This window comes from Maylandia zebra, linkage group LG2 (assembly GCF_041146795.1).
Source record: "Maylandia zebra isolate NMK-2024a linkage group LG2, Mzebra_GT3a, whole genome shotgun sequence".
Classification (NCBI taxonomy): Eukaryota; Metazoa; Chordata; class Actinopteri; order Cichliformes; family Cichlidae; genus Maylandia; species Maylandia zebra.
The window spans coordinates 18,095,009-18,107,768 of record NC_135168.1 but is presented as its reverse complement, the minus strand read 5'-3'; the positions used below and the strand labels follow the sequence as shown (position 1 = coordinate 18,107,768).

General features: G+C 39.3%; 2 protein-coding genes across 3 annotated transcripts; one reads left to right on the top strand and one right to left on the bottom strand.

The window, feature by feature from the left end:
- Positions 1 to 1,646: 1,646 nt before the first annotated feature.
- On the bottom strand, positions 1,647 to 5,569 carry bbs12 (Bardet-Biedl syndrome 12). 2 transcript variants are annotated; one of them, XM_014408568.4, is made up of 2 exons: positions 5,487 to 5,569; positions 1,647 to 3,797 (listed from the first exon to the last, which is right to left on the bottom strand). In XM_014408568.4, exon 2 carries the CDS (start codon positions 3,781 to 3,783, stop codon positions 1,879 to 1,881), a length of 1,905 nt encoding a protein of 634 aa, XP_014264054.3. In that variant the 5' UTR covers positions 3,784 to 3,797; positions 5,487 to 5,569; the 3' UTR covers positions 1,647 to 1,878. The 2 variants fall into 2 exon arrangements, with proteins under 2 accessions (XP_014264054.3, XP_076745897.1); XM_076889782.1 differs by lacking the exon at positions 5,487 to 5,569 and adding an exon at positions 5,378 to 5,406.
- Positions 5,570 to 5,641: 72 nt separating this feature from the next.
- Positions 5,642 to 9,428, top strand: cetn4 (centrin 4). Its single transcript, XM_004553699.5, has 5 exons — positions 5,642 to 5,799; positions 6,047 to 6,202; positions 6,311 to 6,439; positions 7,198 to 7,335; positions 9,203 to 9,428. The coding sequence occupies exons 1-5, from the start codon at positions 5,797 to 5,799 to the stop codon at positions 9,290 to 9,292; spliced, it is 516 nt and encodes a 171-aa protein (XP_004553756.1). The 5' UTR covers positions 5,642 to 5,796; the 3' UTR covers positions 9,293 to 9,428.
- Positions 9,429 to 12,760: the final 3,332 nt, after the last annotated feature.

Sequence of the window (12,760 nt, the reverse complement as noted above, 5' to 3'; positions counted from 1 at the left end):
GGGATCTGCAGCGCCTATAGGCAGGATTAGCATGTTGGGCTATTTTTTTATGTTTCAAACTGCTCTTGAACAATTTTGTGGTGTGGCAGAGTTCAGTATCCTACTATATCCTGCTGGGAGGCTGCTGCTGTCAGGGGGTGTCATTGCCACTGAGGGTGAGGGAAGCTCTGATATATGATATGAGAATATGATATATGCCAGAGAATATCCACATGAATGCTCAGAGCGAAGGTTTGTAGCAAGATGATCAACATTCAGCTTCAGTTCATTTACTTCAGTGGCATAAAGAATTGCTCATTTGGCACGCTTGTTGCGAGGCTGTAATCAGCAGCTTACAATAGGATGGCCGAACTCCTCACCCTATCTCTAAGAGAAATGCCAGCCACTCTTCTGAGAAAACTTGTGACACACTTTTTAAAAAAATGTTCAACTATATTTAAAAAATGCCTCAGCTGGCCTTTCTCCTCATAATTTTATATTTAAAGTTTTTTCATTTCCTACTTGTCATTGCCCAGAATAAATACTCCATCTATCTGAATCATCTCTCAGAGAGCCCTTTAAGTTTTACGTTATATAAATTTGTTAAGTGATTCGTGCAGACAGAAAGGAGGTGGACTCACCCTGAACTCTCGGATGTGTCACCAGTTTTGGCGTTCCAACCTTCCTCCCCAGTGTTGTGTGTGTTACGTTATGTCATGCCCTCCCCTCTCAATGCTGCAACAACACTGAATGATGTCTGAGTCAAGACTATTCCGTCTCCACTGTAAAACCTTTGTAACACTTTTATTTCACTGAACTATTTTTAGGGTGTAATGAGCTTTGCTCTCTGTGACCTCAGAGGAAATGGAAGACCACGCAAGTCATTGAAACCGTCACCTCTAAAACACAACATGCAAAAAAGGGAAATTTTTCAAGACACCAACCAAATTGAACAGTGCATTGGGAGCAGTTCTTGAATTTTCCAAGTCGTAATCATTTTTACTTATCTTAATATAGGTATTGTATAAATAGCCTATTACAAATTTCTATATATGTATAAGTACTCTAAAAGCTGCCCAAACTGCAGACTTTCAAAATATTTATGTGACCTTTAGGTGATTATGTAGGATGGAAAGTGTTAATGAAAGATTTCCAGGATTCGAATAACTGACATCACCTCTGAAAATGTATTTTAAAGCACAGACACTAGTAAGACAACCCAAAACATTTACTCTGTCTGGAGGTGTTCCTTCTGCATCAACCATGCCAGTTATGACACAGAAAGTCATAAAAGAGCCGCACCTGGCACAGAAGCAGTGTCAGCATTCAATGTGAGCAGTACTAGCCAAACTGGAGACACTTAATGAAGCTTAGGCAAATATCATTAAGCAAGTGTTCGAAGACAAAGAAGCACAACAAAATTCAGCCCTCGAGCAGGAAATCTAATTGTGGGTTTGGATATGTAGCAGTATTTTTCCCGGCCTGAAATGTGTGCGAAGTCAACATGTGTTCAAGGATATGTATAACCTAGCTCAGGTTAGTCATGATTGTTTTATTATAAAATAAAAGTAATGTTTAAGGGAATTTCCAGGGAGAATAGAGAATCATAATGACAGAGGACACAAGGCCAAGTTAATTAAAAATAAGAAAAACTACATTTCTTGGTTATTCAACATAACTTTATTATTTATTATTTTTTTAATATAAGTTTTAGAAAGAATTCTGAAGACATTCAGAAAGAGGATGTCTCCCCCTTGTGGCAGAAAATGGGTAATAACATTTTTCAAAAGCCCTTCACTGTATTATTTACAGCATATTTTACAAATCACTTTGTTTAGGAAGAAAAAAACAGTTTGTCTTGTAGAGTGAAATCTTTTGCCTGAATATTCTACATGAACATCACAACAGCAAGAGACTGTTCTCGGCAATCTCAGTTTTTTGGTCTACGCCTGTGATAATCTCTGCATCCGTCTGTAAAACCAAGAAAACAAGATCTAAGGCTTTCCTCCATGCTTCCTGTTTCACGCTCAGATTATCATAGATTTCCACTGCTCGTGCTTCATTGGGTTTTGGTGCTGTGAAGACTTCATTATCCTGATTTTCACTGTTTAAGAAAAGTTGTGGGGACTTTGCAGCATTGCCTAGATAGTCCTGCAGTTGTTGGCACACCTCAGTCCTAGCTTTGACTTTTGAAATTCTTCCAGTGTTAACCATTACAGTGGATATGTAATCTATTAAACCATCTGCCATGAGGTCCAACACTACACGCCTGTAGTGGTTGGTTCCTCTCTCACCGTTCTTTTCTCTGTGACACATGACATGATACTCCACTCGCTTTTGTAGGTGATGAATGCAAAGCATTTCTGTCCCACACGCCCCTGGTAGAAGAGCTCTGTCTTTTAGTGCATAGTGTAAGCGATAAGCACAGGCCCAAAACTGGTCCTCCAGGGCCTGAAGCTTTCCATGTATAGAGCTTGTAAGGATTACTGTAACTAGCCCGCTGTTGCTGCCAGTTGAGATATTTACAGCCAGGGAGTACTTCTCGTGGCTACTGAGGTCTTTCCATATTGCAACCTTTGCCCCAGTGCCAACATTTTGCTTGCTCAGTTGCGCAGCAAAGGTTACCGGAACAACTCCAGACAAGCTGGCAAATGTCTTCAAAACAGAAGCCTTCACATTTTCCACTACAAGTATACGATGCCTAAAACAGTGCTGAATCACTTTTTCACAAGCGTGCCCATGGATTAGTATCAGGTTCACTTCCAGGTTCAACAGATGTGTCACAGTCCGTTCCACCCATTCGTCCTCTTTGCTTGAACTCGAAAAATCTATATGATCCCTCACACGGTGCATACCTGTCGGCCTGTTAAAGCCAAGATGGCGGTAAGAATGTGATAAATCTCCATTTATGAGAACAACCTTCAGTTGTTGTTCTTTTAAGTGATGAGCGACTGTAGCCTGTTCAGCAGATAAAAGAACAACACAGCCAAATACAACGCACCCCTGATCCTCTGGTAAACCAGGGAGCATACAAGTCACCACTTTAGTAATGTCAAACATGGGATAGCTCACATCTTCTTCATTAGTTTTTGACTGCATCTGAATAACTTCGACTACAAGTTTCATTGCATCATCACAACCATGAGTCAGTCCCTCAGCAATGTGTACAATGTCAGGAAGCTTAGGCTGAGGAGACTGTAGCAATACTTTGGAGAAATCTTCAGACTTCATCTCACAAAAATGTCTGCTGAGTTTTATTTTTCTCTGTTCACCGACGGTCAAAGTCTTGACGTCAAACTTTATTGTTCCCTGCATGCTGCACAATGCAGGCGATGAATATTTGATGGGTTTCTTGGACACTTTCACAGCACAACTCTCTAACGATGTCACGCCCAGACCATCAATTGAAACGGCACATTTCCTGCAAGCATCCAGACATACATCCATCCCTTCAGACATTGCTGAGATTATGTTCCCTACTGAAATTCCTCTCTGAAGACAGTCCAGGGCAACACGGCTCCAGGCCCCCGCTAGGAACAGCAGGCATCCCGACCCTGTATGGTAGACCTTCTGGTGGGCTTGAATAGTCTCATAAACAAGCTGACCCACTGCACAGGTCAGCTCCATGGTCTCAATAATGCGAAAACACGAGCACACAAGAGCAGACTCCCCACTCTTGTCATCTTGGATAAACTTGTACTTTATACAAGGGCCCAAAGAGGAATGTGAGATTCCTGCCAGCGCCAACAGTTTCTGCAGTCCAATATGTTGTCGATGGTTTATGATTGTACTTCCCAACATCATTCGAGGACTGTGAACTGTAAAAGAAAATTTTTAAGTTTGGTCATTTCTAAACAAAAAAAAAGTCCTCACAAACATTTGCTTTAGTTCGGAAACATGATTTGTGTTTTTAAAGTAATAAGTCACAAGGCACAGTAACTAAGTATAGGCCCTCAGATTTCCTTTTCTATCCATCCATTCTCTTCTGCTTAACCTTATTTGAGTCACAAGAGGGCAAGAGCTGATCCCAGCTACCATAGGGTGAGAGGTGAGGTACACCCTGAAGAGGTCACCAATCTGACACAGAGCACACCTCCTGGAAATTCAAATTTATTATAAAGTATGGTACTGTAATCCTCAAATGATAAAAGATTTGTAAGAAACTAAAAGGACGCGGGGGAGGGGGGATTGCGGGAATAGCTTTTTTTAATGGCCCTATTTGTTTTTATGCTGTTTCTTTTTTTTTTATGATAGACCATCTTCTACTGCTTCTTTTGCCTGCTCCCTTCAGGGGTCGCCATAGCACATAACCTGGCTCCATCTCTACCTATCCCTACCTCTGTCACACCAACCCACTGCATCTCCTCCTTCACTACATCCATGAACCTATATGTTGTCTTCCTCTTTTCCTGCCTGACCTAATCTATCAACCTGTTCATCACCACTGTGAACAAGAATGGGCTCAGAGCAGATCCCTGATGTAATCCCACCCCCACCCATCTGTCACTCCTACTTCAAACTTCATCACTATCCTCATAAATGTCCTACACCAGCCTCAGATACTTCTCTAACACTACTCACTCCCTCATGCAGTACCACAATTCCTCTCATGGCAGCCTATTGTATGCTTTCTCTGGAGCTACAAAGACAGCCTGAAACTGTTTTGACCTTCTCCACATGTCTCCATCAACATGTTCAAGGTGAACATCACATCTGTAATTCTCTTTCTCGGCTTGGAGCCGTACTATTGCTTACTGATTGTAAACTCTCTGGTTAACCTAGCCGGAACAACTGTTTTCCTTAGTTTAATGGCATGACGTCTCAACTTTACAGATATTGTAGAAAGTTCTAATCTAGTTAATTAAGGGTTTCAATCATTTTTATGCAGAGAAGCCTTAACCTAAGTCATCACTGTCAACTGAGCTGTTTTCACTGTCAGTGTGGGCTTTTTTTTTTTTTAAACAAAAAACAAAACAAAAACAAAACTCGTTTTACTCTGATAACAGCAATTAAAATAGCAGCTTGGCAAGTTTGATATTTTGTTTTTTTCCTTTTTTGTCCAGGGAAACCAAACGGTTCATAGGCCTTTCACCCCCTCATCACGTGTCTTTTAAGATTTAAGCAGTTAACAGCCAAGCACTACGAAATGGAAAATCGTATTTGCAGACAGATGGCAATCAGCATATTGACATTTGACAGATATAATGGGTGCAACCCACATATTTTTTAGAGGTAAAACATTGCTACTCATGAAAAACTGACGGGTATTAATTATTCCTCCAACACTAGCAGCGAGTTTTGTCAATGCCTGCACTTCACTCAGCATCTTACAAGTCAGCTTACAAGCTAAGCTAACAAACCAGAGACAAGTTTACTTCAAAACTGCCCGTGTCTGTACCTTAATCCAAGAGCAGAAACCCCCCCCCCCCCCCCCCCCGCCAGAAATGACTCTGCAAAATGACGCTGTAATACAAACTTTTTACTATCCTCAATGAGTATACTTTTACCTTATTTCAATAGTGTACGAGGCATTTATATTACGCCTGGTCCAGCTCAACCGATTAAACACTGCGCATGCGTTTTGTTTCCTAGTTGCTGGGCGACAACAAACTGTCCGTATGATTGGCTGAAACTGTTTTAACCCGCCTACTATTTTTTGTGATTGGTTAATCAGGTTTCGTCAGCGTGCTTTCATCATTTGTATTGGCTCTCTCGGATGTCTGTTCACAGAAAAACTACACAGTCGTTGCTACCTGATTTGTTGACATCAGACCATCAAACAAAACAGAGGTTTCCCCGTCGGGATCATTTATTCAAATGGTGTGCATTTATTTAATTATGTAAAGTAGCTTTATAAACGAATGTTTAATGAACATTTTAAGAAGCTGTGAGATTTGCCATAAAAAGCCGTTAGTTTTAACTTGATTCTCTTCGGTCTCCCGGAACAGCATTTAAGCTAGTTAGCACAATAATGACCTAAAATAAGATATGTACCGCGAGTCTCGTTGCTGTTAACTTAGTAACTTAATAGGTAGCTTTTGTGATGTATTAATATTGTATTTCATAGGCTTCAAGTTACCGGAAACCAACTTCCTCGGCTAGCCAAAGGAAAAAGACGGATTTAAAACACGACCTGACTGAGGAGCAAAAGCAAGAAATTAAAGAGGCTTTCGATCTCTTTGACACAGATGGAACTGGAACAATAGACGTGAAGGAGCTCAAGGTTGGCTTTCTAGTTAAATGTGTAGTGATAAAAGTTAAGTAAGGAAAACATACCGCGGTCACAACACCGCAGCAGCTTCAGTTTTCTTTACTGTTATCTGTGTCACAGGTTGCCATGAGAGCTCTGGGGTTTGAACCAAAGAAAGAAGAGATCAAGAAAATGATTGCAGACATTGATAAAGAGGGTTCTGGAACGATTGACTTTGGTGACTTTCTCAGTATTATGACACTGAAAATGGTGAGTGTTTTACCAAAAGGAACAAGAAAACTTCTCTGCAGTTAAGTTGGAAGTTTTACTGTCTGAAAATAGCACTGTCCTTAAAACTGTTGGGGCTAAATCAAGCATTTGTGTGTTGTTTCGACAGCTGTTGTTTTGGAGCAATTCTGAACATTGCAAGAATTTGCTAGATATAGTATCTCTCTCTCTCTCCCCCTCCCTGTCTCACACACAGACACATTTGTAAGGCTAGTGTATTTATGGGTTGACCCATGAAAAACTTGCCAAATCATCTCTGCCAGTGCTTGTTCTGCTTTTGACTCTTGTTGGACCTTCTGGTACCTCAGATGTTGACAATCAGGTGCCTGATTGGCATCTGATTAGCATGGGTCCTGCTACAGTGAGCAAATACATCATGGCACCGTACATGCAAAGTCACCAACACCTTTATGGCTTTCCTGTGTCCTAAACAAATAGCACAGTAACAGTAGATCATAGAAAAAGGTTTTCTTCAGACTGAAAAAACTATAGATAACATTTAGTGTGGCCACCTGTTCTTTACATTACAAAACATATTTCCATTCAAGAGTTATAAAATATACTGCATGCACACTCTTTATGTCTGTGCTTTGTAAAATGTGCTTCACTTCATTTCCTACACACATTCTGCAAATTATGTTCATATTGGACTGCATTTGGAGCAAAATTTAAAAAAGAACATTTTGCATGTTTTTAATTTGTAATATATATATATGTGTATTCATTTTTGATGAGAACAGAGTGAAAAAGACACAAAAGAAGAAATACTGAAGGCTTTCCGACTCTTTGATGATGACTGCACGGGAAAAATCTCATTCAAAAATCTCAAGAGAGTTGCCAAGGAGCTGGGTGAAAACCTCACAGATGCAGAGCTGCAGGTATAGAGATTCTTCATTACTTTGGAGTACTTACAGTTTTGCCCCTACCTGCCCCTGTGTGAAGAAGTAATCCCCCCTCCCCTTTTTAAATCATGAATTGATGACTCATCCAGAAGGTCACAAAGAACCGAGAACAACATCTAAAGAAAGTTCCAAGAGTGAGTTCTAACCAAAAAGAACATAAAGGTTATTCTCACAATTGCCAAAAATGTCTTGTTGATCTCCAAGACCTTGACGACACAAAAAGTTGAACTTTTTGGGAAGGCTTGAATCTCGCTACATCTACAATAAAACAAACAGCATTTTATAAAAAGTACATCGTAGCAACATCTGGGCCTGCTTTGGTCAACTTGACTTAATTGACGGAACTTTGAGTTCTGCTCTCTACCTGAAAATCCTAAAGGAGAATGCCTGACCATCAGTTCATTCCAGGAACGTATGCACACTCAAGTTATTCAGCAGGACAATGATCTGAAACACACCAGCAAGTTCACCTCTGATTGGCTTAAAAAACAACAACAAAGAAAACACAAGTCACGACTGATTAAGGTGCTTTGGCATGACCTTAAACAGGCTGTTCATATGGCTGAATTAAAACAGTTTTGCAAAGAACGGTAGGACAGACTTCCTCCACAGTGATGTGAAAGGCTGATTGTCTAGTTATTTCGAATGCTTGATTGCAATTTCTACTGCCAAGGGTGGTAGGACCAGTTAATTTACATAGCTTTTTTCCCTTAATTAAATTAAAAACATATAATCATTTAAAAATTGCATTTTGTATTATCAGGTTATTGAAAATGATTCCTGAGGTAATGATGTTCAAAAAGTTGGGTTTTGAGAAAAAAAAAACCCATCTTGAACAAAAACAAGATTTTGAATTTAGATTGTGATATTTGTAGTGGGTGTAAACTGATTTAATTTTTAACAGAGCGTTTTTCAGTTCTGAAAAATACAATATGGTTTTCTCCTTTACATAAAAACTGATAAGGGCTCAGTAATGCTGGGAAAAATGAAATGAATTAATAAGAACAAAGCTTTTCGTACTGCTTTGCTGCTCAGTACTTTGAGAGCCTGCAAGTCACTCTGCAGTAACTATTCATAGTGTAAAGATTAACATTTTTATATGTAAATGAACCGGTGCATCGCTTTTCTACTCTACTTTATATGCCTCATTCAAACACACACTCATACAAGCTCTTTTTTCCTACACACAAGTCCTTTCTGTCTAACATTCACATACAGTCGTACTCCAATGAGCACATCAGAGAGCAACTTGTTGTTCATTATCTTGCACAAGGATACTTTGGCCTTCAGACTAAACCACCAACCTTCCAGTTAGTGGATGACCTGCTGCACCTCCTGAGCTACAGCCACCCCAGCTGGCTTTGTTAAATATACTAAAGTACAAAAAAGTTGCTCATTCTGAAGGGGTCAGGTGGGATCCTTTTGCTGGTTTGACTGATTTTAAATTTGCTACCTCATATTTAAAATATTGTAGTACCTCTACTACAGTAAATTGTATAAGTGGTACAAACCGTAAAGTAATACCACATGTCCAGAAGCCAAGAATTTTTTATTTAAAGAACAATACATACTTAGAGGAACCACTATAAATACATTTCTATATAAGTACCAAACGTATTGTCTCTCTTCTCATATCTCCCAGTTCCTCTAATGTTGGTATGTTCTTACATGTCACAGTAAAATAGTAGTAACTGTATTATTTTAGGTGGGGTTTTCCTGGGTAACCTTTGCAGTCAAATGCCATGCATGAAACACAAAGTTACCTGAAGTCAGTGTGAGAATTGTTCCAGTTTGATGCTCTCACTTCCTTCCCTTTGCTACATCACATTTATTATCCTTTCAGGAAATGATTGACGAGGCAGACCGAGATGGGGACGGTGAGGTCAACGAGCAGGAGTTCCTGCGGATAATGAAGAAGACCAATCTTTATTAAACCTCAGTGTCTTAGAACCTTTGTATTGTAACTTTTTTTGGAACATTAGTTTTGTTTGTATGGAAATATTTTAATATGTTGTATCTTTGCACACGCTTTTATAAAATTGCAAAACCAATAAATCTATTTCATCAGAGATGATTTGTCTGTTACATTGTCATTATGAAAGCCTTTATTTAAACATAAGACTCATTGAGTTGTCTTTTTCTACAAAAACATAGAGTTATACAAAAAGATGAATTATACAAATCATGTGCAAGTGTGATTTAGGATACACCTAGTACAGGTTAAAGAATCAGAATATTGTGAAAAAGGTTGTTTTGTTTTTTTGTGGAAATTGTGTTCTAAAAGATGAACATAATTTTATTATGTGTAGGTGAAATACACTTAGCAGTTAACTGGGACTTCTTTACATTGAGTTCCTGCATCAGTGCAGTGAGGCATGGAGGCAACCAATCCAAGCTGCTTTGATAAAGCAGCTCTCATTTTTGGATCAGGCATTTATCTATCCAAATGGAATGGATAACACAGGTTTACTGGCCAATCAGATACAATACTAACATGGTCAGCAACCATTTGCTAGTAATTGTGGCCTTGTGGGCAGGTCCTACTACAAAAGGAAGTCTGTGTTCCCTTAAAGCTAATTGGGAAATGGAAGCATCTTTAAAATCTCCTGGAAGATTTAAGACCTGGTAAATGGTAAAATGGTAAATGGCCTGTATTTGTATAGCGCTTTACTTAGTCTCTAAGGACCCCAAAGCGCTTTACACGTTCAGTAATCCACCCATTCACACACACATTCACATACTGGTGATGGCGAGCTACATTGTAGCCACAGCCACCCTGCGCACTGACAGAGGCGAGGCTGCCGGACACTGGCGCCACCGGGCCCTCTGACCACCACCAATAGGCAATGACAATGTGGTTTCTGTCCCTCTCCAGTCATTTTGACACTCTGGCTTCCAAATGCAAAAATTGACGTGAAAAGGGGACTTTGGACCACTGAGCAACAGCCCAGTTCTCTCTCTCCTCAGCACAAGTATTACAGTTCTGCTGCTGGTTCAGGAGTGGCTGTGATATCAGGACTGCAGCCCCTTTGCTCAAAATATTTGTGCATCGTGCTTGTTGATGTACTGACACCAGCTTCAGTCCGCTCCTTGCGAAGCGCTTCCAAGTTTTTTAATCAGCGTTTAATAACAGTCCTGCAAAGACTGCAGGCATTCTTGTTGTTTGTGCACTTTTTATTACCACACTTTTCCATTCCAGCCAACTTTCCATTAATGTGTTTCAACAGCACTCTGCAAACTGCAATGGCATTTTCTTGCTTACCGTCTTTGTGGAAGGTGATGATGACAACTGGACAAATGCCAAATTAGCAATCTTCCACATATTTTTGCATGTACTGAATTTGATTTGTAGAAATTTACTCAACCGTTTTTTTGAGCAACATGTCATGTCTGTCAATATTACAACAGAAAAATAGTCTAGAGTCTAAAATATGTAAAGATTTTTTAACTTCCATAAATATCTGATGGAAAATATTGAGTTTTTTCGCAGTTTTCTAATTTTTTGAGATGCATGTACAATGCATCTCCTGGTTATAGTTATGTTTTCAGACTCAAGGCTGCTAATCTGCAGAAATAGAAGAGCGATGGTTTTGAAAATCTCACTGAAGGTGATTTCGATACAGTGCAGTAATAAGCTGCAGTGCATCCTGCAAAGCACAACATGCCAATAATGTTTCAGACAGTGAAAGTCATATGACTAAGTTGATGTTGACTAACCTGAATTATTTTACTGTAGACAGAAATGACAAGCGTGAACTTGAGATGAGTAACTCAGTAAAAGTCACTCTCACTTCTTGCTTCGAGTTACAGAATAAAGTTAATTTGTAGAAAACATGCAGCAGAGTGATGTCCTGCCTACAGATTTGATCATCTTATAGGAAAGATTCTCCCCCTGATTAATTGTCATATACGGCGGAAGTCTGGTTTTGGCCAAAACACCGAACCTTGTTAAAATAAACAGGATACTGTAGTGACGTATTTTTCCGAACCATCAGACGGCTGTGTATTATTTTGAGGATGCTTGCCAGTGATTGTGAAAGTTGTGATAACCTGTTCTAGACGGCGAAGGAACATCGGGGTGGAAAATATGAAAAGGTTTCTCCCAAGATGAGATATCCATTTTTTGAAAAATATTCCACGCAATAAGAGTTTTCAATGCACAAAAAGCGAAAACACATACGAAGAACTTTTGAGAGCTACATTCTGAAGATTTAAACAGTTATTAACATTAACCTCCTAGGACCTGGCGTCCACATATGTGGACATCACATATATGGACCAAAATACTCAATTTTGCCCTACATAGCCTGATATCCACTTACGAGGACATTATACTGCTACTGTTCTATCAAAATTTTAAACGAGTATCCTCATACGTGGCTCTCATTCTTCTTAAAAACAAAAATAAGGTAAAAAAAAAAAAATCTGGTAATTCTTTGTTTTTACATTCATCAGGCCCCAATATGCCCAAATGTCAAAGAGAAATTAAAAATGCATACTGTGGAAGCGTTCGGGTCTTAGGAGGTTAAGATGCATGTTAAAAAAGAACTTCTATTGAGATACATTTACAAGCAAGTCCGATGTTTAACAGAGATATTTTTATATTTGTTTTGGAGCAGCTTAAAATGCCAGAATATGGGATTTTTTTATGGATTTCTTTCATTTTGTTTAGGTCTTGATGTGAAACTTGGAATTGATACAGATGAGCCAAATCAAAAGGCCAGTATTTCAAAGGCTCATTATATGTAACCCTCTCTGACTCAAATCCATCCACCTTCTTGGAGTTCAAAGCACACCACACACCAGGTGAGAGCTGAAAACAGTACCAGAACTCGCTTTGTGTTTACACAAACAGTTACTGCATGTATGGCCCAAATAAATTACATCCACAGTAGAAGACTGCTCTTTGGTTCCATGATTAGTGGACTGGCATTCACATGTTTTCTAGTCTTAATGACGATTTAAAGCAATTGAAAGTAAAAACAGCACTTAACCATACATTTATACAGCGCTTCATCTGCCTAACACCTACACATGATTTAGGGTCACCAGTTACCCTAGCACGCATGATATTGGACTTGGGGATAAAATCTGTGCATTCACAAACTCCAGACAGAAAGGCCCAAGACAACAAGGAGATTGAGACCAGGAATCCTTAAAGGCTACAGAGTACCTTCCTCTTTATACAATGCAATAACATTAAGAGTTTAGAAAGCTTTACAAAGGCAGAATTTACAATGGCTGTCAAGTCAATTCAGTTTTAATTTTAAAGTGTCAAATCACAAGAACAGTGATTTGATTTCAAAGAGCTTTCAATTGTAAGGCAAAGACCCTACAATAATATAGAGAAACTCCACCAATCACATGACTCCCAAGGAAAAACTCCCTTTTAACAGGAAGA

Bases quoted from the DNA above. Each gene is read 5' to 3' on its own strand.
- cetn4 (XM_004553699.5), top strand. The intron at 6,203-6,310 runs GTTGGCTTTCTA...TCTGTGTCACAG, and splicing joins TAGACGTGAAGGAGCTCAAG to GTTGCCATGAGAGCTCTGGG. The intron at 6,440-7,197 runs GTGAGTGTTTTA...TGATGAGAACAG, and splicing joins GTATTATGACACTGAAAATG to AGTGAAAAAGACACAAAAGA.
- bbs12 (XM_014408568.4), bottom strand. From the start codon at position 3,783: ATGATGTTGGGAAGTACAATCATAAACCATCGACAACATATTGGACTG.